The 26,284-nt window shown below is 52.0% G+C and overlaps 1 protein-coding gene and 1 non-coding gene across 9 annotated transcripts in view; one reads left to right on the top strand and one right to left on the bottom strand.

The window, feature by feature from the left end:
* frmd4a (FERM domain containing 4A) overlaps window positions 1-26,284 on the top strand; it is a 76,937-nt gene that overhangs the window by 46,423 nt on the left and 4,230 nt on the right. For 4 of the 8 annotated variants that reach the window (XM_062462379.1, XM_062462381.1, XM_062462375.1 and 1 more), the window contains exons 3-23: window positions 2,113-2,207; window positions 3,174-3,266; window positions 7,055-7,139; window positions 8,235-8,291; window positions 8,883-8,905; window positions 10,735-10,818; window positions 10,926-10,991; window positions 11,146-11,203; window positions 11,419-11,505; window positions 17,033-17,109; window positions 18,545-18,686; window positions 18,920-19,061; window positions 20,677-20,810; window positions 20,921-21,043; window positions 22,313-22,544; window positions 22,635-22,691; window positions 22,932-23,169; window positions 23,416-23,574; window positions 23,800-24,132; window positions 24,509-25,101; window positions 25,531-25,633. In XM_062462379.1, coding sequence (XP_062318363.1) covers window positions 2,113-2,207; window positions 3,174-3,266; window positions 7,055-7,139; window positions 8,235-8,291; window positions 8,883-8,905; window positions 10,735-10,818; window positions 10,926-10,991; window positions 11,146-11,203; window positions 11,419-11,505; window positions 17,033-17,109; window positions 18,545-18,686; window positions 18,920-19,061; window positions 20,677-20,810; window positions 20,921-21,043; window positions 22,313-22,544; window positions 22,635-22,691; window positions 22,932-23,169; window positions 23,416-23,574; window positions 23,800-24,132; window positions 24,509-25,101; window positions 25,531-25,633 — 2,981 coding nt within the window. Of the gene's footprint in view, window positions 1-2,112; window positions 2,208-3,173; window positions 3,267-7,054; window positions 7,140-8,234; window positions 8,292-8,882; window positions 8,906-10,734; window positions 10,819-10,925; window positions 10,992-11,145; window positions 11,204-11,418; window positions 11,506-17,032; window positions 17,110-18,544; window positions 18,687-18,919; window positions 19,062-20,676; window positions 20,811-20,920; window positions 21,044-22,312; window positions 22,545-22,634; window positions 22,692-22,931; window positions 23,170-23,415; window positions 23,575-23,799; window positions 24,133-24,508; window positions 25,102-25,530; window positions 25,634-26,167; window positions 26,240-26,284 lie in introns of all 8 variants that reach the window. The other 4 variants (XM_062462377.1, XM_062462378.1, XM_062462380.1 and 1 more) reach the window with 4 other exon arrangements.
* Window positions 25,241-25,313, bottom strand: trnam-cau (transfer RNA methionine (anticodon CAU)). Its single transcript has one exon. It is a non-coding gene; the product is annotated as a tRNA-Met (tRNA).

Here is a 26,284-nt window from a genome sequence, read left to right on the forward strand (position 1 = left end):
ACTCTCTGTGAAACATCCACTGTATCTGAGAGACCCAGCGCTATAGGACACGTGTGGATGTTTGTTTCCTTGTCCTCATATCCGTGTGGGTGAAAAGGGGCCCATAAGCAGGATCCCCTATGTAATGGCTACTGTTGCCAGGGCTGTTCAGTGTGTCTGTGTGAAACACCATGTTTATGCCTGATGTTCAGGCCCAAAACACCCATTAGAACAATTACACAACAGACATGTATGCAGACAGCTAGATTAAGGATGTGTGTGTGTCTGTGGGAGGGAGGGGGGGGAATGTATACACTAACTTTGCTTTATATACAACAACATCTTTTTCATCTCTGTAAGTTGGGATAAAACAAACCATTCTACATTTACATTTAGTCATTTAGCAGACGCTCTTATCCAGAGCGACTTACAGTAAGTACAGGGACATTCCCCCGAGGCAAGTAGGGTGAAGTGCCTTGCCCAAGGACACAACGTCAGTTGGCATGGCCGGGAATCGAACTGGCAACCTTTGGATTACTATCCCGATTCCCTCACCGCTCAGCCACCTGACTCCCCGCCACCTGACTCTCCTCTCTCACTCATTCTACAATGTTATAATAAAATACAGGAAGTGGAATACAGGTTTGTTGCTTAGCTCGGTTTAGCCAACAATAATTACTGAACCATCTCTTTAGCATCTACCCTCTCCCTCTCTCCCCTTCTCTCCAGAGTCTTTTTGTGTAGCATTATCCCAGAGTAGGCGTAGCTCTCTTGCTAGATCTAGGTCACTGGAGATGTGAGTGTGAGTGTGTGTGCTCTTGTGTGTGTGCACACTTGTGAGTGTAGAGCAGTGCCTGGGTGACATCACCACATTGTCTTTAAATAGCTCTTGGTAGCCCGTGTCATTGTCGTTATGCTGTAGAGATAAGATTCGACCAAAGGGGGTGGACCAGGGATACCATCTACAGGGTTAAGGGTTAACATGTGTGTCTGTGTGTGTGTGTGTGTTGTGGGAAGGGACACACCCATGGTTAACCTCAGGGTGGAGTGCTCTCTCTGAATGTCAACCAACAACACATGGCACATCTCTCGCTCTCTTTCCCTCCCTTCGTTTCCCACTCTCTCTCTCTCCAACCCTGCTTCTCCATCTTTCTGTCTCATTCTCCGCCCTTCCTATCTAACTAGACGATGCATTGTGCACGCAATAGCATTTTGTGTATGCCGTGTGGTTGATAACAGTACACTACATAGCATAAGAGTTTCCTTACAGTGTTAGACCCGCCCCCCCCCCCACCACCACCCGTCTCTCAGTCCAGTGGTTCGGTCCACATCCACCCATGACTCTGCAGTATGGGTGTGGGTCAGAAAGGAGCAGGGAGGGAGGGAGGGATGAGGGCAATGTCTGCACTGTCAGCAGCACCCGTATGCTCTATTTGTCTCCCTCCCTCTCCCTCCCTCTCCCTCCCTCTCCCTCCCTCCCTCCCTCTCCCTCCCTCCCCCTTTCTTTCTCCCTCTCCCTACCTTCCTCTCTCGCATGTCAAACAGCTGAGTCACTGCAGTAAATCAATAGCCATTACAATACACACTCATACTCTTCAACACACCTCTGATGCAATTACTGTCCTCCCTCCTCACAGACCTTAAACACATGTTGACTCTGGCTCACAAACGCTTACCGGTGGACAAACAACCTACATCCATCTACTGTGTGACAAACACTGCCTTCGTCAGTCGAAACAAACTTGTCTCTTTCTCTCTGTCTCGCTCTCTCTCTCACTCTGTCTCACTCTCTCCGTCTCACTCTCTCACTGTGTCTCACTATCTATGTATCTCTGTCTCACTCTCTCACCCTGTCTCATTGTCTATGTCTCTCTGTCGCACTATATCTCTCTCACTCTGTCTCACTCTCTCTGTGTCGCTCTCTCTCTCTCTCTCACTCTGTCTCACTCTATATGTCTCGTTGTCTCTCTCACTCTGTCTCACTCTCTCTGTCTCTGCATCTCGGGCTTACTCTCTCTGTATCTCTGTCTCACTCTCTCTCACGCTGCCTCTCTGCCTCTCTCTCTCTCTCTCTCTCTCTCTCTCTCTCTCTCTCTCTCTCTCTCTGTGGCTCACTCTCTCCTTCTCCTGCAGCCCAAACTCATGGCGAAGGACCTGCTGGATCTGGTATCCTCCCACTTCAACCTCAAGGAGAAGGAGTACTTTGGCATCTCCTACACAGACGAGACGTGAGTTGACAGGTCCTGAACTCTCCTACTCTGGCTGCTGTGCTGGCTGGTGTGCGGGCTGGCTGGCTGGCTGGCTGCTGTGCTGGCTGGTGTGCGGGCTGGCTGGCTGGCTGGCTGCTGTGCTGGCAGACTGGCTGGCTGGCTGGCAGGCAGGCAGAAAAACAAACAAAAAATGACCGGTAATTTTCAAGTATAGAAAAAGCTAACATTGCAGTACTTTTTGTAGTAGAGGGCATACTGTATGTGAAACATGAAACAGCGGTTATCATCCAGTCACTGACTCTGCAGTGACTGACACAGTTCCCCAGACAGGAACCATGGTTTGGAGAAGTCCTCATTCTGATGGATTTACATGAAGGTCAACAGAGTCTTCTTTACAGGGGTTCTCGTCTACCTGTTTAAAACAGTGCTTTGACCTTTCTACTGGAGCTTGACATTTGTTAGAGGAACTTGTAGGTCTGTACACAGGCAACTAGATGGGAGGGAGGGGCTCTGTGATGTGGAAATTTGTAGGGTTGGTTGGGGGATTCTGAACTGTGACCTCTTGCATCTACAGAGAGGTGGGAGAGGGAAGAAGGGTGGAAAGGAGAGAGAAACAAAGGGAGGTTGAGATGGAAAAGGAGGGAGAGAGAAAGAGAGAACTGGAGAGGTGGGGGGAGAGAGACAAAGGGAATGGTAAAGGAAGAGGGGCAGAGACCAAAAGGAAGAGGTTGGGGAGGGAGGGAGGGAGTGAGGGATGAAAGATGATGCTCGGGAGACCATGCTGGGTTACCAGGGTGACAAGCTGCCTCTGCAGCTTTCTTCCCTGTCGGAGAGATGATCGAGGGAGGGGAAAGAGGTAGAACAGACAGGATCAAGATCAGCTAAACCAGGAAGAAGTGTATTTGCTCTTGCAGAATTGTGACCTGTGATTGGTGGGTTGGGTTGTAAGCTTCTCTCTCATTTGTCGGTCTTGTTCTTTCCCAGGGGCCATTTCAGCTGGCTGCAGTTGGACCGGAGGGTTCTAGAACACGAGTTCCCCAAGAAGTCTGGACCCATAGTGCTCTTCTTCTGTGTCAGGTAGGCTCCCACGCTCCGTGTAAGTCACACGCTCAACACTTTGCTGCACAAAAAAACACAAACACGCCCAACTGCTCTCCAATCCCACTCTTCAGGCCGTGATTATCACCGCTAACTCGCAAGTGTGACCGTGTGTGAGCTTTTGTTCATGCTTCAGAGAATGAAAGCTTGGTGTTAGGAAAAGAGAAATGGTAGAGAAAACAGTTGACATTGAAGAGGCCCTATGTGTGTATTTGTGTATGTGTGTGTGTGTGTGTGTGCTGTTGTGTGTTTGAGTGTGTTCATGAGAGCAGATTCGTGGGGGTTAGCTATGACAGGTGCCTATGAAATTGCTTTGACCCCAGTGTTTAACTCCCGCCATGTGGCCTCACCACCAATCGCGTTCCTCCGAGAGCTCATTAGTATGCGCTGCATGCAGATCTCATCAGACGGCGATCACCATGACTACGTCGGTCTAGAGGAGGGCAGTGAGTGTTCTGTTCTCTCTCCAGGGGAATAGAAACTTGACAGATCTCACCCACTTGCAGCTCCCTCACTGGAATTTGTAAGAGCTCATTTTCCGAAAAATAGAAGCTAACTGATATGTTGTTATTCCGGTTGCGCCTACATTCAGTCTTTAGCTAACTTGACTCGTTACAACCATCTCTCTCTCTCTCTCTCTCTCTCTCTCTCTCTCTCTCTCTCTCTCTCTCTCTCTTGGTGCTGTGCAGCCGCCACTGGTCAAGTTCAAGTGGGTCCACGGACATTTCACAGCCGAATGACACGACCACTTTTCTCCTTCTGTCTCCTCTCTCCATTTTCTCCAACCTCCATACCTCCTCCTTTCTCCTGCCCTGGCCTCGTCTCCCCCCCGGCCCTCATCCATCTCTCTTGTCCTCCTTCTGTGTAAAAGGGGGGGTGGGTGTCATCCCGAGTGTCGTCCTGTGTCTGGTGTTGCGTGGCTGTCTGTGTGTCTGGTGTTGCGTGGCTGTCTGTGTGTCTGGTGTTGCGTGGCTGTCTGTGTGTCTGGTGTTGCGTGGCTGTCTGTGTGTCTGGTGTTGCGTGGCTGTCTGTGTGTCTGGTGTTGCGTGGCTGTCTGTGTGTCTGGTGTTGCGTGGCTGTCTGTGTGTCTGGTGTTGCGTGGCTGTCTGTGTGTCTGGTGTTGCGTGGCTGTCTGTGTGTCTGGTGTTGCGTGGCTGTCTGTGTGTCTGGTGTTGCGTGGCTGTCTGTGTGTCTGGTGTTGCGTGGCTGTCTGTGTGTCTGGTGTTGCGTGGCTGTCTGTGTGTCTGGTGTTGCGTGGCTGTCTGTGTGTCTGGTGTTGCGTGGCTGTCTGTGTGTCTGGTGTTGCGTGGCTGTCTGTGTGTCTGGTGTTGCGTGGCTGTCTGTGTGTCTGGTGTTGCGTGGCTGTCTGTGTGTCTGGTGTTGCGTGGCTGTCTGTGTGTCTGGTGTTGCGTGGCTGTCTGTGTGTCTGGTGTTGCGTGGCTGTCTGTGTGTCTGGTGTTGCGTGGCTGTCTGTGTGTCTGGTGTTGCGTGGCTGTCTGTGTGTCTGGTGTTGTGTGGCTGTCTGTGTGTGTCTGGTGTTGTGTCGCTGCGTGTGTGTCTGGTGTTGTGTGGCTGCGTGTGTGTCTGGGCCAGCATCTCCCTGCTGGCCTGCCGTGCCTGGGTCTGGACACCACGCCCTCCACCCCTGACGGCTCTTTGTACCGGCCACACAATGGCTGCTGTCTCATATCAAACAACTCCTGACTCACACACAGGGCCTCATTGTGTGTCTGGATGTGTGTGTGTGCGTGTGTGTGTATGTGTTTGACCCTAACATGAAAGGTACACGTTCAAAGAAGAAGTGGTCTGACCGCTCCTTCACAGTACAGGACACATTCACACACAAACACCCACACACATAAACACACTACCCACGCACACACACACACACGCCCTGTGTTTGGGTACTCCCCATTGTTGTGTCTGTCAAAGGTCCACATGACATCACAAATGCTGTGGGAGGGGGTTTGCAGCGTACATAGCAACAAGACCCACTGAGGAAAAGTACCTGAGAACAATATAATCCATGCCTACTCCCAGATGGGCCTTTAGTGATAAGGATGTCCCTGCAATGATGCGATAGCCGCATGTGACATAACTACTAGCTTAAAGAACCATTGTTTACCAAGCTCTACCACGTTTCTAGACAAGAACATTTGTTTTGTTGTGTTCAGTGTAACTAGGGCAATGCTATAGCTCCAACATTGTTATACTATTGTTGTAGCATATGTGTGTTTGTGGGTGGGTGTTTTTGTACACTAATTGCTGTTTGAAGAGGTAGGGATGGAGGCGTGACCTCCTGAACTTTGACACCATCTGGAGGGATCGGCTCCGCCCACTTTCGGTTCAGGCCAATCTGCAGCCAGAAATCCCACCATCCCCCGCCCCCCGGTCGCACTCTCATACTCACAAGCATACACGCATTACACACACACACACACACACACATGGCTTGGGCTGCGAGCGCTCTGATGGAACTACAATCAGTCTCCAAATGTCAGAGCTGAATCCATTATCACTCAGTGTCAGTGTCATAGATTCTCTGATAAGATCTCACATTTTAGCTATCTGTGTTAGTCGGGTGTGCTGTTGTGAGGACTGTGTGTGTGTGTGTGTTGCATGGTTTTAATTAAATGCTCGCGTTGAGTATTGACAACAAGGCCCCTCTCATTCTCTCAACCAGCTCAATAGATAACCTGATTTAACTCTTCTATTGATCACACCGCAGTCCTCTCTCACTCAGTAACCTCCTCTACAAATACACGTGCACACACACACACGTTTTTCTAAGATCCAACTTTTCACTCCAATTGTAAAAAATTAAAATAAAAAGTATTACATTCAAATGCCAAATATAAGAAACTGACCAGGGGTCTTAAACATTTGGACCCTATAGTATGTATGCATTGGGATGTGTGTGTGTGTGTGTGTGTGTGTGTGTGTGTGTGTGTGTGTGTGTGTGTGTGTGTGTGTGTGTGTGTGTGTGTGTGTGTGTGTGTGTGTGTGTGTGTGAAATGTTGAGGGAGATGTCCTCAGGTCATATGTGAGAGGAGGCCAGTTTAATAAGGAGGTTAGCTATTGTAGGAGCTAGCCTCTGGCCCAATGTGCTTTCACTCTCTATATATAGCCTACAAAGTTGCAGCAAGCCCCTCACAACTGATTCAGATGTGGGTTACTGTGCTTTTCTCGCCAGTATTTACCATTTGGTGTGTTGGTGTGTGTGTGTCTTACTATTCATTGCTGATTCTGCAAAAAGAAAGGCTGTGTAAAGTGCGCTGTGTGCACATTTAAGGTGTGTTGACATACTGTGTGTGTGCGTGTGTCTGTGTGTGTGTACACACCAGTGCTGAATATGCACACAAACACACACTAACATATACACCCACACACACTGATCATGGCTCATTTCCAGACAGCGAAGTGAGAGCAGAGCACAGAGGAGGAGCGTGGTGGAGTCTGGTGTATGTTGCCCTCTAGTGGAGGACTTCACTCACTGCACGTATGATCTTTGGAGGGATGAAACAACAGACAGTGAAGAGTCTGGTGAACTGCCCCTTACATACATAGAATATAACCGAAGCTTCCTTCCCTTCTCCCACTAAACGGGGAACTCGGTCCTGGCCAAATATAACAAAGAACATTTGAGAGAAGCCCTCTGTTCACCTTGATTCAAACGCCTTCAAGTCTTAACGTATTTCACAATTTAGACGGCGTAGGACTCTGTTGTTCTCGCTGTGATTCTGAAGCTGTGGTTGTCTCTGTCCTAGGTTCTACATAGAGAGCATATCCTACCTGAAGGACAATGCCACGATCGAATTGTTCTTTCTCAATGCAAAGTCCTGCATATACAAGGTAAGACAATGTAAAAGCGACGTTTTGCATGCTTGCATTTTGAGCAGTGTTGCGTTAAGAGCAACAGGGGAAATGATTGGGCCAATGGGATATTAAATGAGAAAAAGACAACAAGCACCGCATAAGCAGTCTGACCTTGTTTGTTATTGTATGTTCCTCACTGGGATGATACCATGGGATAGTATTACTGTAATTAACTCTGTGTAGGCTAGCATGTCCTGTCCATGTCCGGATAACCAAATGGCCGGTAGCCCACCTGTTCATACACCTGTCTGAGAGAGATGGAGCTGCTGTCTTCCAGAGACCTGACTGTTTTTAAACGACATACAGAGGAAACACATTCATAGATATTCTATTGAAAAAGGCTGTTCTTCATGTCACCTCTAGCCTTTCTCTCTCTCTCTCTCTCTCTCTCTCTCTCTCTCTCTCTCTCTCTCTCTCTCTCTCTCTCTCTCTCTCTCTCATCTCTCTCTCTCTCTCTCTCTCTCTCTCTCTCTCTCTCTTGTCTCACACTCTCTCTCTTATTCTCATTCACACAGACACACACACACTCAACACAGTCCCCAGGCTGTGATGGTGGGAACCCCAGTTGGGTGGCATGTCCAGGGTAGCTTTACTCAGGGTCATGTTTCACTCTGCCGGTCTGATCGCTAAACCAATTGATTGCTGGGATTGAACGGAGTGCATTGCTTGCATGCCTTACTCACTACTCAACACACACACACACGCGCACACACATGCTTACATTCTTCACAAACCAACAAGGTCTTATGGGTAAAGAAGCCCTCTCTCTATGCTACACAGCCACCCCCCCCCCCCCTCCTTTTCAGCGAATCTCAGATACCCTCACCCCTAAGCCCCCATGATGAGAGGTCATGAAACGAGAGAGGGGGAGGGGGTGAGAGATGAAAGGACAGAGCAAGCATCCAGGAATGCACCCCCCCCACCCTATTTCACCCCACATGGCAAGGCATGGGGAGGGCTGTGTCTTTATCATTCTCACATGGTAGCAACATTAAGAAGCTGACTCTTCCCTCCCCCCCCTCCGCCTTCCCCCTCCCCCCCCCCCCCCCCCCCCCATTCTGTTTCTTCCAGGAGCTCATCGAGGTTGACAGCGAGGTCGTCTTCGAGTTGGCCTCCTATATTGTTCAGGTAAGACAAACTACTGCCTGTTTGTGTTTGAGCCTGGCTGGTATTACGAGGTCACAATCTTTGCGAGCTGCGTTTAAGTCGAAGCGTACAGCCTGAGCTCAGATTAGACGCCTCTGGAAGCACCAGCTAACTAAGTCTTGATATGCCGCTCCCTGGTGTTCATCAGGTCAGCAGAGGGTGGTTAACTGCTCCAGATCCTGCCTGCTGCTCTGCTGTTCCAGTGTGTGTGTGTGTGTGTGTGTGTGTGTGTGTGTGTGTGTGTGTGTGTGTGTGTGTGTCCCAACCTCCCCCCACCTGGTCCTCAGTCAGTCCATTACCGTAGTGATGCTGTGAGCTTGGGTTACACACAGGGTCTCCCTCCATGTGTGTGTGTGCGCGCGCTTGTGCATACGTGTGTGTGTGTGTGTGTGTGCAGGTGTAGAGCTATCGGGTGTCTGTGTGATTGGCCTTCAGTGGTTTTGCTCCAGGTGGGGGGGATAACGTTTCTGGACGATTTTTTAGAACAGGAGTACCTGACCACACACTCTCGTACTCTCACTCACACCACTCCCCCCCCGCTCTCTCTTTCTCTCTCTCTCTCTCTCTCTACAGGAGGCTAAAGGAGACTTCACCAGGTAAGCTCCATTCTGGTATCTGAAACGATGCAACGCCCCCGCGAACACTGTCTGTGTCTGTCTGGTCTCCATCCCTCCCCCTCCTCCCCCTCTCCTCCCCTCTCCTCTCCCCCCTCTCCTCTCCTCTCCTCTCCCCCCCCTCTCCTCTCCTCTCCTCCCCTCTCCTCCCCTCTCCTCCTCCCCTCTCCTCTCCCCCCCCTCCCCTCCCCTCTCCTCTCCTCTCCCCCCCCCTCCCCTCCCCTCCCCTCTCCTCTCCCCCCCTCCCCTCCCCTCTCCTCCCCCCCTCTCCTCTCCTCCCCTCCCCTCTCCTCTCCTCCTCCCCTCTCCTCTCCTCTCCTCCTCCCCTCTCCTCTCCCCCCCTCTCCTCTCCTCTCCTCTCCCCCCCTCTCCTCTCTTTGTCCAGCGTGTGCTGCTGTGTGTCCCAGAGCATGACTTCCTGCCTTTTAAGGACCAAGCTCGTTAATACGGCTAGCCCAGGTCCTTAAGACCACAGCACACTTGACCACATGACAGGGTCTCCGTGTGTGTGTGTTTGTGTCTGTTTGTATTGGCTCATTCTTAGCAACAGGCTTTAAATCCCAGTTCTCCATATTCAGCTGGGGGGGGTCAGTGTGTGGGGGTCAGTGTGTGGGGGTCAGCGTGTGTGGGTCAGTGTTCCCTGTGTTGTATAGCACCGATACAAGACTGCATCTGACCGCCGTTACCTCTGACCTCATTTCCTCCCGTGAATGGCCTCGTAAATAAAACATGCCGTCCTATAGGGGTCTGGAATGTGACACAGACACACACACCCTTGAGACATTCCTCTGAGCCACCCTCTGCTACCTAGACTTCAGCCGATTGACCTCTGTGTACCACCAGATGCACACACACACTCTCACAAACACACATTCACACACACACACACACATAGATTCATGGCCTGCCCCACTCTCTCCCTGTTCCCTGTTCTTGCACCTCTTTGAACCAATGACAATACAGGCTTCCAGCCACACACACAAACATACTGTACACACACACTCATACACACACTCATGCTCAGATAAGCAGGTCCAGCAGAGCTGATCCTGGGCTTCAGGACTGGGTTGGACTGGTTAGATCTGCTCTGATCTGGAGCATTAGGTGATCTATTAGCTGTCCTGGCTGTCATGTTGCCTGGGCTTTCCCCGTCTCCAGATCCCCAGGGGGCTGTGGGGAGGGGGGCTGGGGGATTAGAGGGCTGGGGGCCAGGGCTGGGAGGTTGGGCTTCGGTGTGGAGGCCAGCTCTCTCTGTGTGTCTCTATCTTTGTCTCTTTTTCTCTCTGTCTGTCTCTCCCTTTCTCTCTCTCCCCTCTCTCTCTCTCTCTCTCTCTCTCTCTCTCTCTCTCTCTCCCCTCTCTCTCTCTCTCTCTCTCTCTCTCTCTCTCTCTGTCTCTCTCTCCCCCCCTCCATCTCATCTCCTACCAGACAACTCCAAGAGACCAGCTGTGTGTCTGTCTCACCAGTCACCATCCCCCTAAAACACAGCAGGACAGCAGTAGTTCCCCTCCCCATTAAACCTGACCCCCCCCCCCCCCCCCCCCCCTCCCCCCCCCCCCTCCCCCCCCCCCTCCCCCCCCCCCCCCCCCTTGAGCTCCTGCCACTGAAACGACTCCACGGCCCATCCCATTGACCCGGTCCCCCTCTTCTGCCACTCCAGAACTCCCTGTCTGTTTGTCAGCGTGTACTGTCTTTCTCTGTGGAGGATTTGTGGGGCGTTGATATCTGTAGGTGAACTGTAGTTCATTTGCTGGTGTGTTGCCCAGTGGTCGTGGTAGTCCTAACCATTCCTCTCTCTCTCTGTATCTCAGTAATGACGTGACAAGGGGAGACCTGAAGAAGCTTCCGGCATTGCCGACTCAAGCCCTGAAGGAACATCCCTCCCTGGCTTACTGGTGAGCGACCTCTCTCTTTTTTCCCCTCTTTTTGCAGCTGCACCTGTAGTTGGATGTGTTCGTTGAGTCTCACTGGTTATTCCTGTGTGCTTCTCTCTCCATGGCAGTGAGGACAGAGTGATAGAACACTACAAGAAACTCACTGGACAGTCCAGGGGCCAGGCCATCGTCAAGTAAGATGCAGGAAGTAGTTGTGCAGGAAGTAGTTGGTTTTTGTGCGTGTTTGTTATGGTCTGTATGTCAGTGTGCTGTGACTGTTTTGAGATCTCGCTCTGACCCTCTCTCTCTCTCTCTCTCTCTCTCTCTCTCTCTCTCTCTGTCTTCCAGTTATATGAGCATCATAGAGTCTCTGCCCACATATGGAGTGCATTACTATGCGGTCAAGGTACAGTTTTACCGCTCTCTCCCTTTCTCGAACCCTCTCTGAGGAGTGGGAGGGTTGACTTGGACAGGCTTTGGGGAGCTTTCAATTGTTCTTCACACACACACACACACACACACACACACACACACACACACACACACACTGCTACACACAGACTCACAGACAGACAGGCAGGCAGACCAATGTGTATATGTGTGTGTGTGTGTGTGTTTCAGGATAAGCAGGGGATCCCTTGGTGGCTGGGTCTGAGCTACAAAGGCATCTTCCAGTATGACTACCAGGACAAGGTCAAACCCAGGAAGGTGAGACCCAAGTTGCCCTTCACCCAGCCTCTACCCCTTCACCCAGCCTCTACCCCTTCACCCAGCCTCTACCCCTTCACCCAGCCTCTACCCCTTCACCCAGCCTCTACCCTTCACCCAGCCTCTACCCCTTCACCCAGCCTCTACCCCTTCACCCAGCCTCTACCCCTTCACCCAGCCTCTACCCCTTCACCCAGTCTCTACCCCTTCACCCAGCCTCTACCCCTTCACCCAGCCTCTACCCTTCACCCAGCCTCTACCCCTTCACCCAGCCTCTACCCTTCACCCAGCCTCTACCCCTTCACCCAGCCTCTACCCCTTCACCCAGCCTCTACCCCTTCACCCAGCCTCTACCCCTTCACCCAGCCTCTACCCCTTCACCCAGCCTCTACCCCTTCACCCAGCCTCTACCCCTTCACCCAGCCTCTACCCCTTCACCCAGCCTCTACCCCTTCACCCAGCCTCTACCCCTTCACCCAGCCTCTACCCCTTCACCCAGCCTCTACCCCTTCACCCAGCCTCTACCCCTTCACCCAGCCTCTACCCCTTCACCCAGCCTCTACCCCTTCACCCAGCTCTACCCCTTCACCCAGCCTCTACCCTTCACCCAGCCTCTACCCCTTCACCCAGCCTCTACCCTTCACCCAGTCTCTACCCCTTCACCCAGCCTCTACCCCTTCACCCAGCCTCTACCCTTCACCCAGCCTCTACCCCTTCACCCAGCCTCTACCCCTTCACCCAGCCTCTACCCTTCACCCAGCCTCTACCCCTTCACCCAGCCTCTACCCCTTCACCAGCCTCTACCCCTTCACCCAGCCTCTACCCCTTCACCCAGCCTCTACCCTTCACCCAGCCTCTACCCCTTCACCCAGCCTCTACCCCTTCACCCAGTCTCTACCCCTTCACCCAGCCTCTACCCCTTCACCCAGCCTCTACCCCTTCACCCAGCCTCTACCCCTTCACCCAGCCTCTACCCCTTCACCCAGCCTCTACCCCTTCACCCAGCCTCTACCCCTTCACCCAGCCTCTACCCCTTCACCCAGCCTCTACCCCTTCACCCAGTCTCTACCCCTTCACCCAGCCTCTACCCCTTCACCCAGCCTCTACCCCTTCACCAGCCTCTACCCCTTCACCCAGCCTCTACCCCTTCACCCAGCCTCTACCCCTTCACCCAGCCTCTACCCTTCACCCAGCCTCTACCCCTTCACCCAGCCTCTACCCCTTCACCCAGCCTCTACCCCTTCACCCAGCCTCTACCCCTTCACCCAGTCTCTACCCCTTCACCCAGTCTCTACCCCTTCACCCAGCCTCTACCCCTTCACCCAGCCTCTACCCCTTCACCCAGCCTCTACCCCTTCACCCAGCCTCTACCCCTTCACCCAGCCTCTACCCCTTCACCCAGCCTCTACCCCTTCACCCAGCCTCTACCCCTTCACCCAGTCTCTACCCCTTCACCCAGTCTCTACCCCTTCCCCCAGCCTCTACCTCTTCCCTAACACCCTCCTCCCAACCTCCTTCCCCCGTTCTCAGAGATGCACCAGTGATGCACATGACCTCTGGACTGTGAAGGTCTGGCATGTGTCATAGTGGACTGGTGCTTGTACAACATCCGACCGTCTGACAGGACACACACACGTACACACACGTGCACGTGCACACATGCACGCGGTGACTCCATCTGAACTCAGGTTTCCTGTTTACCCCCCGTGTCTCTCTGCGTATGTGCACGTGCTGATTAGAGCATTCCAGCCTCAACGTCTGTCTCGCCACCGAGGCCCGCTCCCTCCACATTCTTTCTTGTCGAGAGACGGAGGTTTCCTAAGTGCAACATCACCGTGGATACCAGAGGACGTGAACAACCTTAACGTAAAACTATCATCTGAGAAGGCCATTTGGTTTGATATTCTCTCCTCGTGATTTGGCAGTCACAGACCCCATGAATAGTTGCATTTGTTGGTGCACACACTTGTGCACACACGCTTGTGCACACACAGACACACACTGGGGGAGACCAAGGAGTTAAACAACCCCTACACACTGTAACATATCAGGCATCTTGTCTCCCATGGCAACTGTTCACATGGCCCCTCATCCATGAGTCTACAACACACACACACACACAAAGACTGAAAAGCACTGGTATGTGTCTGTCTAAGACTGGAGTTTACTACAATAGGGAGATTGTGTTTGGCCAAAGGTGGAGAGTTTCTGCGAGGGTAACATACTCGGGAGACAGGGACACACACAGACAGACACACACAGACACACAGACACACACACACACAGACACACAGACACACACAGACAGACACACACACACACAGACACACACAGACACACACACACACAGACACACACACACAGACACACACACACAGACACACACACAGACACACACACACACACAGACAGACACACACACACAGACACACACACACATACACACACACAGACACACACAGACAGACACACACAGACACACACAGACACACACAGACACACAGACACACACAGACACACACACACACACACACACACACAGACACACACAGACACACACAGACAGCACTGTTCAACCACTATTCTCGGCAACAGACACAGCCCGGCTATCATTATTAGTCATTAACTAACCCACCAGTGACTCGGTGGTTAGTCAGAGAGACTGATGAGTCCCTCAGTCCTGTGTGAGTCACAGACAGCAGGAGGAGCAGATTTCCAGTCCCAGAGGAAGAGCTTCCTCGCTCACACTGCACAGTGGAGCGCTCCTGACTCATAGACACTGCCTTATCTAATGTTGTTTCAAATAGTCTTGACTTTCATGTCTCAAGGTTCTGTTGTGACTATTACACTCTGTAAAATGTGTGTGTGTGTGTGTGTGGGCGGCTGTTGTAGCAGATGTGTTTCATCAGGTGGTTTTTACTGGGAAACATCCTGCAGTGACTAGAATGAGACACCAAGAGGCAGCCAGCCGGTTTATTTGGCCCACCTTGCCCTCTTCCCTCGCCACAAGCGACAAGCTCCCTCCCTAACACACACATACACACATTTACTACTAAACCACACACAGTAAAAATGCCTTGTTAGTGTGCTCTGAGTCACTTAGCCAGAGATTAGAGCTTTATGAGCTGACTGACTGACTGACTGACTGACTGACTGACTGACTGACTGACCGACCGACCGACTGACCGACTGACCGACAGTCTGACTCACTAAGGCTGAGAGAGAGAAGTTGGTGCCTCTGTCTGTCACTCGAAGTGAGAAGACTTAAATCCACCCTGATTACACGATGATCATACGATTGTCGACCGAGGCCCTGGAAACGAACAACACAGTCACTGTGCCTACACAACCTTCTGACATTGCTGTACCACCCATTTCCGTGGTGTTGGAACGACTGTAACAATTCAGATCGACGCCCCTCCCCCAGAACGCCACCCAATCACAAACAACAGGAAGTGCTCGCCGGCTGGATCACTGTTTCCACGACAATGTATGACCAGGCTGGAGAGAATGAGAGACCCACCCTGATGAAGACACAATAGACCTATAGAACCCAGGTCCAGCACTGGGCTGACTGGAATAGACGTGGAAGTCTTTGGCCTGGCCCCCACTTCTAGAACAGTATTAAGATGGTGCCTCTGGGGCCTCCAGACACCATCTTCTGTTGTGTGTTTTACTGCCGCCGTGTCGACGATTCAAACTCGTTCACCGTCACATCTGGTGTGTCTCCGATCCATTGTTTGCTCGTGTGTTTTCCGCGCGCACTTGTGAGTGCGCATGTCTGCGTGCCACACGTTTACGTTGACATTTATTCATTTAGCAGACGCTTTTATCCAAAGCGACTTCCAAGAGAGAGCGTACGTCAGGTCTTTCAGAATTCAGTTCTCCTGTCGAGATCGTCTCCACGTCTGGACACCGCGGGTCCACTTGAACTTAACTGTGAAAGACGCCATGGTCACCTCCACATATCCACACACGCCTACAGAGATGGTGTAGACAGTTCTAGTGGTCTTATTTTTGGGAGCTCTTCCAGACACCTTTCCTAATCGTCTTCACAGCTCCATGCAACACACACACGCGTGTGTGTGTGTGCTACTCATGCACACACACCCTCCTTATCTGTCCGGCCCTCCTTATTTTTAGCACCATGCAGCATTAACTTTTCATACACCATTGAGAGTTCACCCTTCATCGAGCGTGTTGATAAGCACCCTGATGTTTTGTCCTCACGCATGCATACACACACACACACTTATATACACATACACACACACACCCTCTTTCACTTACTTCGGGTGTGGTGTTCATAAGCAGTTTTTGGAATATTTCTCCCCCCTCTCCTCCCTCCCTCCCTCCCTCCCTCATCCCTCTCTCCATTGTTTTCCCAGGCCGTTAAAATTCCAAACCTGTGCCCCCTCCTCCTTTCTCTCCCTCCCTCCCTCCCTCTCTCCTCCCTCATCCTGCAATAGTTTTCTCTTTCTCCTGTTGTTTTGTGCCGAGTTCGTTCTCACTCAGCTAACAACAGTGTGTTTGAGTTTTGTTCTGTACTGTCTCAATGCAATAGCCTGTAATTCTCCGGCCAGTGTGTGTGGGTGTGTTTAAGAGTCCTTTCTGTGTGTGTGTTCCGGTTGATAAAGACAAGATTGCGAACATAACAATAACTGCTGCGACTCTGTAACAAGAAACAGACATAAACCTGAGTGTGTGTGTGTGTGTGTGTAGAATGGTCTGACTAAACAAAGCAAAAGTACTTCATTTGGTGGGGCCACAGTAAGCCTCCCTCATCCTCCCCCTTCCCCTGACCCCCTATATACACACACACACAGCCACAGAGCCCAGAGCAGGAAGCGTACTCCCTCAGGGAGGGAGGAGGGGTCAGGGGGAGAGGAGGTCCAAACGACCCCCTCCCTCCCCAGCCGTGCTGGCAGGGCTCCGGGAGAAGAGGAAACTTAACTTCACACACACTCACGCTTCCAACACACGCACATGCACACACACACACACTCACGCTCGCCTACAGATGGTGAACACCCACCGACTCAGGACTTTCTGTTCCCCTCGCTCGTTGGCGAAACACACAAACACACGCGGGCTCGTGTCACAGGAAGCTTTCTCACCCAGCCGGGTTTGGCTTTACTGAAAGAGGAGCTGGTGGTTCGTAGAGAGAACGGAAAAGAAGAGAAGAGAGAAAAGGCAGAGCGGAGAGAGGAGAGCCCCTCCTTCTCTCTCTCTGAGGTGAGGTCATACTGCAGAGCCGCGGGGGAACAGTCCTTGACGACACCGCCCGTTCTGGATCCGATCAGAGACCCCCTCCCCCCCCCCCTCTCCTCCCCCCCCGCCAGGTCTCCTCCTCCACCCCTCCTTCAGACTCGCGCTTTTTGGAGGACGCAACGCTAAGCCCTAGCGCTCAGCGGATGTACAGTACGCACTGTTAGGAGCGCCGTGGCTTTGGGATTTTTTCCGTTTGGCCGGCATGCGGACATGTGGCCCGCGTCTCTGACCAGCGTGTGCGTCTTGTGCTCCTCAGGTGTTTCAATGGCGTCAGCTGGAGAACCTCTACTTCCGAGAGAAGAAGTTTTCTGTGGAAGTACATGATCCCAGGAGGTAAATCTAAATCACATGTCTGTGTGTGTGTGTGTGAGCGCGCGTGCGCGTGTGTGTGTGCCTCGACATCAGGGAGTGTGTTACAGCTTTAGCTGAAACCGTTTCTAGGAACTGCAGGAACACCAGACAGGTCACGTAGGTAAGGAAGACCTTCCTAAGATAGGCACGACTGTAAAGCGATAGAACTGTTAACACTGTGACAACTACAGCTGTGGTGGTCTGAGACAGCAAGCCCGCTTCTGGGCTCCGCCGTGAGGATCCCCACAGACTTAACTGGATGTACGTACACACACCGACACACTCACACACGCGTACTTGCACACACTCAGAGTGAGTCGCTGTGGCTGTCATGTGGAGGAAGTTAAGTCTGTTCTGTTTATTTAACATCCCTGCAGATGCAGTGTTATTCTTTACAGTGAAGGGAAGATTGGGAGGAGGGGGAAAGAGAGAATGGAGTTTACACGACGGCAAAGAAAAGGAGGAGGAAGAGAGGGACTTGGGAGAGATGATAGAGAGTCAAAGAAAGAGGAGACAGTCATTACCCATGTGGTCTGTAGCTCAGATACAGATGTCTGTTTCGCCAGCGATGAGACCGTGTGGGAAACGACGTGTGTGGCACCACCAGACCTCTCCCTCTCTCTCTCTCTCTCTCTCTCTCTCTCTCTCTCTCTCTCTCTCTCTCTCTCTCTCTCTCTCTCTCTCTCTCTCTCTCTCTCTCTCTCTATCTCTCTCCCCCCCTCCCTCTCTCTCTCTCTTTTTCTCTCTCTCCCTCTCTGTCTCCCTCTCTCTCTCTCTGTCTCTTTCTCCCTCTCTCTCTCTCTTTCTCTCCCTCTCTCTTCCTCCTTCTCTCGCTCCCTCTCCCTCTCTCTTCCTCCTCTCTCTCCATCTATCTCTCTCTTTCACACACACACACTCTTTGGCATTATTCCGCTGAGTTAGCATGTAGGGAGGTGTGAATGGGTGCTATTCTCAGTGAAGAGATAGTGTTATACTTGGTGAGTGTGCGTGTAGACTCTTTGACAGTGTGAGTGTGTGTGTGTAGACTCTTTGACAGTGTGAGTGTGTGTGTGTAGACTCTTTGACAGTGTGAGTGTGCGTGTGTGTAGACTCTTTGACAGTGTGAGTGTGTGTGTGTCGACTCTTTGACAGTGTGAGTGTGCGTGTGTGTAGACTCTTTGACAGTGTGAGTGTGTGTGTGTCGACTCTTTGATAGTGTGAGTGTGTGTAGACTCTTTGACAGTGTGAGTGTGCGTGTGTGTAGACTCTTTGACAGTGTGAGTGTGCGTGTGTGTAGACTCTTTGACAGTGTGAGCGTGTGTGTGTGTAGACTCTTTGACAGTGTGAGTGTGTGTGTGTAGACTCTTTGATAGTGTGAGTGTGTGGTGTGTATACCTTCTTCAGTGTATATAAGGATGCCTTGTGTCCGCTCCAACAGTAGGGCGTCTGTGACCAGGAGGACGTTTGGGCACAGTGGCATCGCTGTGCACACCTGGTACGCCTGCCCTGCCCTCATCAAATCCATATGGGCCATGGCCATCAGCCAACACCAGTTTTACCTGGACCGCAAGCAGAGCAAGGTGAGGTCAACCAAAACCCGACCACAACACAGACCACCAGCACAAAACAAGCTCATTCAACCAAGCTTTAGTGACAGTGTTGTTTAGAAACTGTTGTTTAGTCATTTCGAGGAATATACAAGACATGCACAAGACATATTGTTGCACTTCATGCAACTTGATAACTTGATGCATTGCAGATGACCAGTTTAGGAAATGTACAAATGTGAACATGTGTGTTTGCACTTCTGCAGTCAAAGATCCACGCAGCTCGGAGTCTGAGTGAGATCGCCATAGACCTGACCGAGACCGGCACCCTGAAGACTTCCAAACTAGCCAACATGGGGAGCAAGGGCAAGATCATCAGTGGAAGCAGCGGGAGTCTGCTCTCCTCGGGTCAGTGTGTGTGTGTGTGTGTGTGTGTGTGTGTGTATGAGTGATGTGAACAGGAGAGAGACAGAAACAGCTGCTTTTTGGAAAGAGGGTTTCGATTCTCTGCCGTTTTTTTTCCTTCCGATTTTCTCTATCCCCTTGTCTCTCCCTCCCTCCCCCTCTCTCTCGCTCCTTCTCCCTTGTGTATGTGTGCGTGTACGTCCAGTCCCCTGCCCCAGCCCATCCTGGAGAGGCTCTGGATCTATATATAGTTTATGTAAGAGAAGGCAGAGGGAAGGGGAGGGTAACTGCTTTATCCCAGCCTTTAGAACAATGCATGTCTGTGCAAAGGTTAGAACGAAAGAAAGAAAGAAAGGAGGAAAGGAGGTAGAGAATGAGAGAGCCGGCACAGGGCGTGACTCTGAATGCTGATGCCGTCTTGCACAGTAGCATCCTTGTCTAGCACTGGTACTCTTGCACGCTGTGTCAACCTCTGTTTTGCTGCTACTGTATCTCTCATGTCTGTCTTTCTGTCGGTCTGTCTGCTTCTCTCTCTCCCTCCCTCCTTTTCTCTCTTTCCCTTTTATTTCTTTCTCTCTTACATTTACATTTAGTCATTTAGCAGACGCTCTTATCCAGAGCGACTTACAGTAAGTACAGGGACATTCCCCCGAGGCAAGTAGGGTGAAGTGCCTTGCCCAAGGACACAACTTCAGTTGGCATGACCGGGAATCGAACTGGCAACCTTCGGATTACTAGCCCGACTCCCTCACCGCTCAGCCACCTGACTCCTCCCTCTCTTGCTCTATCACTGTAACCCCCCCCCCACCCCTGCATCTCTTGTTTCTTTGGCTTATTCATTTGGTAATCTTTTGACACCCTTATGACCCAAGGCCATGTATGCCTGCCACCAGGATTCTGAATTTAGCCACATGGGTCCTATTGGCCATATGGTTCTTCAGTCTTACTTGGCCACTTTAGTTTAAACTGCCAGTCATATATGAGATGTGGATAATCTAGAGATATCTACCAGACACGATGGGCTGGGCTGGATGGGAACGGGTGTTTACAGTGAGCTGACTGTGGTGTTGTGTGGGGCAGAGAGAGAGAGAGAGAGAGAGAGAGAGAGAGAGAGAGGAGAAGAGAGAGATGAGAGAGAGAGAGAGAGAGAGAGAGAGAGAGAGAGATAGAGAGAGAGAGAGAGAGAGAGAGAGAGAGAGAGAGAGAGAGAGAGAGAGAGAGAGAGAGAGAGAGAGAGAGAGAGAGAGAGAGAGAGAGAGAGAGAGAGAGAGAGAGAGAGAGAGAGAGCAAAGCACACCCGTCTTAGTGTGCTTGGGGTTGGAACACACTTTGTCCTCAACTACCCCCTTCGAAAAACACACACACGTACACACACAGGAGCTCAAGTCTTATCGAAATGTTCCAGTCACTTCCTTGTAAACATCCAGAAAGGGCAGCAGGTGCCCCCAAGGCACACAGTCTCTCTACCGCCCCCCCCCCCTCTCCTTCTCCCTCTCTCTTCCTCAGAAACCCATACACACGTTGGGACTATTAACCTTAACAATGTATCTGCCTGCCTGTTAGTCTCTGAACATGTGTTGTTGTGTGTGTGTGTGTATATGTGTGTGTGTGTGTGTAGGCTCCCAGGAGTCGGACAGCTCCCAGACAGCTAAGAAGGACATGCTGGCAGCCCTGAGGGCCAGACAGGACGCCCTGGAGGAAACACTGAAGCAGAGAATGGAGGAACTCAAGAACATCTGCATCAGAGAGGCCGTAAGAAGCGCACACACACACACACACACACACACACTCTCTCACACAAAGAGAACCTCAAGTCCGAAAGGGCACGGCGTGCGTTTGACGGTGTGTGTGTGTGTGTGCAGGAGCTCACAGGGAAGCTTCCTAAGGAGTACCCCCTAGACCCTGGGGAGGAAGCCCCCACTATTAGAAGGAAGATCGGCACCGCCTTCAAACTGGATGAGCAGAAGATCCAGCCCAAGGGAGAGGTGAGACCACACACACACACATACACATATACACACACATACATACACACACACAGACACACACACACATACAGGACTTAATACAGGAATTTCGGATGATGGAAAGTCATCCTAAGAGGATGACTGTTGCTGGAGGTTGGAGAGGCACAGAGAGGATGAGGCCCGGATCAGGGATGACAGTCAGCCGTCCTCCTGGTTCTCTGACTGTCTCTCCTGCTGTTTCTTTCACTGGTAGATTTTCCAGAGCTACCGGGCTAAAAATAGTCTGTCTGGGTCTGTATTCGCAGGAAGTGGTGATAGTAGGCGAGTGTGCGTGCGTGTGTGTCTGTGTGTGAGTGTGTCATTAGGATTGTGTATATTGAATGGGATCCAGGGGCACAGTGTAATGAAACAGCCAGACAAGCAGAAAGATGTCTCTGGTTCCACACTGCTCTATTGTAGACCCTGTTGCTTCAGAACACACACAAGCTATTCTTGGAGTGGGCTCTAGGGAGTGTTAGTGAGAGATTCCTGTAGGTTGAGATAGTCCTTTGAGATGTTGACCTAAATGTTGGAACCAAATTCCCCACAGTAGCAAAAGGGTCCTTGATGTGTGTGTGTGCGGGTATGTTGATTTTATGCTCATCCGTGAACAAAACGTATTTGAGTCGGGGGTTTTTGTTAGTGGGTCCCACTAACAAACAAAAAAAACACTGTTTTCTAGGAAGCCACACACACACACACACACACACACACACACAAACCCACAAACACACAGAAAGACACACACACAGCCTGCCACATACACATTTGAAATGTGCGCACGCACATGCACACAGTTCCTCCTGTCGCTGATGTTTGACATGGATCATGTGACTTCATCAAGCTGATCCACGGTGCTCTCGAGGGGAGGGGAGGGCTGTTATTATTGGGGAGCTAACAGAGGTCCCACGAGAGGCAGGTCCATTCTGGGAAAGTAGGGGGCGCAATAGAGATAAATGATTTCCTCTTTGTGTTTGTACTGGCATGCATTTGTGTACATGTTCCAGTTTGACTGTGAGAATGACTGCCCATTGTGTGCGTAGGTCATTAAGAGCTGTGATTTATAGCGTTCGTTTTCTACATTTGAGTAGTGTTTATTTATTTTTGAGGCTGTTTGTTTCAGCTCAAAGTATCATATTTGTGGACAAGCATCAACCTTTTAGATTACTGAAAATATCTCTCTCTCGCTCTTTCTTACTCTCTTTCTCTCTCTTTCCTACTTTCTCTCTCTCTCTCTTTCTCTCTCAGGAGGAGGAGCTGGAGCGTTTGGAGCGGGAGTTCGCCATCCAATCCCAGATCACCGAGGCGGCCCGGCGATTGGCCAGCGACCCCCACGTGAGCAGTAAGAAGCTGAAGAAGCAGAGGAAGACGTCCTACCTGAACGCTCTGAAGAAGCTGCAGGAGATCGAGAACTCCATCAACGAGCACCGCGTCCGCTCCGGCAAGAAGCCCACGCAGAGAGCCTCCCTTATCATCGAGGGTGAGAACACACGCTCACACACGCACACGCACGTAGACAATGTTATCGACATGTCCTCTGACCCCCCCGCTGTTGTTCTTTCTACTCAAGAAGCCAACATAGGCTCGGAGGACAGCTCACTGTCTGACGCGCTGGTCTTAGACGATGGTACGTCTTTCTTTGAATCCGCTCTTTCTCTATCTCTCTTCTTCTCCCAGTTTTTATCTCTGTCTCTCCTTTACTTTCTCGATCGCCTTCTCTCTCCACTCTTTCCCTCTCTCACTTTCTTACTCCATCATCATCCACCTCCACCCACTCTCACCACATACTGCACCCATACAGACAAACGGAAGCGTTAACCTTGCCAGTCTAATCCTCCCCCCCCCCCCCGTCTCTCTCCTGTCCCAGACGACTCCCAGGTGACAGGGACACCCACCTTCTCCCCGGCGGCCTCCCCCCACAAGGGCCTGCCCCCCCGGCCTCCCTCCCACAGCCGCCCCCCTCCCCCGCAGTCCCTGGAGGGCCTGCGGCACCTGCACTACACACGGCAAGACTACGACAAGTCCCCCATCAAGCCCAAGATGTGGAGCGAGTCCTCGCTGGACGAGCCCTACGAGAGGGTCAAGAAGCGCTCGACGCACTCCAGGTGAGGAGCCGCTGGGCGGATAGCAGCCGATGCGTGGGATATCAGCTGTGGGATATCAGCTGTGGGATATCAGCTGTGGGATATCAGCTGTGGGATATCAGCTGTGGGATATCAGCTGTGGGATATCAGCTGTGGGATATCAGCTGTGGGATATCAGCTGATACAAAACAGGCATGTTGAGAGGCGTGGTCCCTTACCGCCAACTCCCCCCCCCCCCCCACTCACTCACTCACTCTCTACCCCCAGTCACAGGCGTTTCCCCAGCTCTGGGAGCGCGGAGGCTGGGGGCAGTAACTCTCTCCAGAGCAGCCCCATTAGGAGCCTCCCTCACTGGAACTCCCAGTCCAGCATGCCCTCCACCCCCGACCTAAGGACCAGGGCCCCGCACTACGTACACTCCACCAGGTCAGAAACACACACAGACACACACACTCGACCTCCCCTCAACCTCTGGATAACATGGCATAGAGAGCCAAAGGACAGAACTGCATGAACACAGCCTGATCCAATCTCATACTTAACCTATGCACATCCTCAGAGGGTGGTATTAAAGTTGGAAGGACAGTAATGTTTGCTTAGTATGCCCACCTACATGATGTGTGTCTGTCTGTGTGTGTGTGTTTGTCTCAGATCTGTGGACATCAGTCCTTCCCGTCTCCACAGTCTGGCTCAGCACTTTAGGAACCGGAGCTCCAGCCTGGAGTCCCAGGGGAAGCTGCTGGCCTCCGACCCCGACACACACACACACACTCTGGGACCGCTGGGCAGCCCCGACTTCTTCCTGGGCCCAGGGACGCGCCACTCCAACGGCTCGGACCCCCTGGACGACTGCTCGTCCTGCACCAGCCAGAGCAGCTCGGAGCACTACTACCCCCCAGGGCCCCTGGCCCCCGGCAGCAACCCCAACTACTCCACCCTGGGGGAGGACTCCCCCTCCAAGGCCCGGCAGAGGCAGAGGCACAGGTACGTGTGTGTGTGCCTGTGGTTGTCTTTACTGCCTTTACACTGCAGGTCTGCTAAAATACAAGAAATTAACACTAAATTTGAAGAGAAAATGACTTAATACTAGTGAAATTATCTTGCTGCATGGACAGATAATTTTACTCGACAAGATATCTTAAAATAAGTTGGTTCCATTCTAGAAATAAGTAGGCTTAAGAATATACGACAAATTTAAAGATAGAAACTAGTAAATAATTTTTGAAACAAGATAATAAATATTATATTTCTCAGAACTAAGATTTTAAGCAGAACAATTTGCAGTGTACTTTTGTTGTGTCGTAAAATTTGCACTCACCCGTCCGTCCGCCCCTCTGCCCCCCGTTTCCCCTCCCCCCAGGTCGGCGGGTCACCTGGGCTCCTCCAACTCCGGCTCCATGCCCAACCTGGCGGCTAAGAACGGCTGCGGGGCGGGCGCAGGCGGCGGCAGCGCCGGAGGAGGAGGGGGCCACCACGGGGTGTACCTCCACAGCCAGAGCCAGCCCTCGTCCCAGTACCGCATCAAGGAGTACCCCCTGTACGTGGAGGGCAGCCCCAACCCCGTGGTGGTGCGCAGCCTCGAGAGCGACCAGGAGGGACACTACAGCGTCAAGGCCCAGTTCAAGACCTCCAGCTCCTACACTGCCGGCGGCCTGTACAAGGAGACCTGGGGGGGCGAGGAAGGCGGCGAGGGCAGTGGCAGGCTCACCCCCTCTCGCTCCCAGATTGTACGGACTCCCTCGCTGGGGCGAGATGGGGGTGGAGGAGGAGGAGGAGGGGGAAGGGCGGCGGTGTCGGACGAGCTGCGGTGCTGGTACCAGAGGTCCTCAGGGAGCCTGAAGGAGAGGGCCCACTCCCACTCGGGGTCCAACGCCTCGGACGGAGGCTCTCAGCAGGGCACGCTGGGACACGGGCGAGGGAGCAGGGTGGGCACGCTCGCCAAGGGCTCACCGGGTGAGAGAACACACACACACTGAGAAACACTGCGTTGAGTTTCACCAGTGGAAAAGACAGTACAAGCCAAACAGTACAAGCCTTTGGACATCACTGATGAACTTGTTTTATTAAAATAGTAACATAAAGAAAACATACATGCCCAGTGTGAGGCTCGAACTCACGACCTTCAGATTATGAGACTGACGCGCTGCCTACTGCGCCAACTAGGCTTGTGCTCTAGCATTAGGGAAAAGCCTCATGTGATCTGTAACACAATCCCTGAGGCTTATGGAGTCCTTTACTCGTGGAAGCCCCTCCCCCTGCCCTTATATGGAGCATTGTTGGGATTCCACGGGTCACACCATCCTCTGTGTGCTTGTGCAGGGGGGGAGTGAGAGTGTGTGCTGTGTGTCTAACTGTGTGTGTGTGTGTGTGTGCTCTCTCTAGCAGCTTCTCCTCACAGCCAGAGGAGTATGACCCCCTCCAGTGAACTGACAGCCACTCCCACCCCTCCCTGCAGCCCACAACATATCCTCAACTGGCAGAGCGGGTAAGATGCACACAAACACACCCAAGTCAGATGAAGAATGATTAGATTGGGCCTGTACCAGTTTTAGCTCCAAGCCGCTACCTTAATACTACACTTCTATGAGGCGATAGCTTGTGAGCTCAGCCTGTGCGAACACAGCACCCTCTTCAGCTTCCCTGCACCTCTACCTCGGCCTAACCAACCTCCAACGCTCTGACAACCTTTGGCTTTCTGTGGTATCTCTGTGACCTTGCTGACAAAACTGCTCTCACTATAAACACTGCATTGACGTTAACCTTCTCTCTAACTCCTACTTCCTCTGCCTTCTCTTTCATATCCTGTTGTCTGAACTCTTTGTCTTCCTTTTTCCCTTGTCCATATCTTCCATCCTTTTTGCCATTTTGTTACCTCCTGCCCTCTTATATTTTCACTTCCTTGTCTCACACACTGTCCTCTCCCCCCCCCCCGTCCTCTCCCCTACCTGTCTCTTTCCCCTATACTAACCCTCCTTGCCTTGTGTGTGTGTGTGTGTGTGTGTCCTCTTTCCTGGTTTAGAGGCACAGCAGACAGCTCTCCTACTGAAGACGCCTGTCAGTCTGCTCCACAGCCCAGCTCTGACGCATAGAGGTACTGTCAGCCTGGCGCTCTGTGGCCGACGCTCTGTCCACCCTC

The sequence above is a fragment of the Osmerus eperlanus genome, chromosome 5 (assembly GCF_963692335.1).
Source record: "Osmerus eperlanus chromosome 5, fOsmEpe2.1, whole genome shotgun sequence".
NCBI lineage: Eukaryota > Metazoa > Chordata > Actinopteri > Osmeriformes > Osmeridae > Osmerus > Osmerus eperlanus.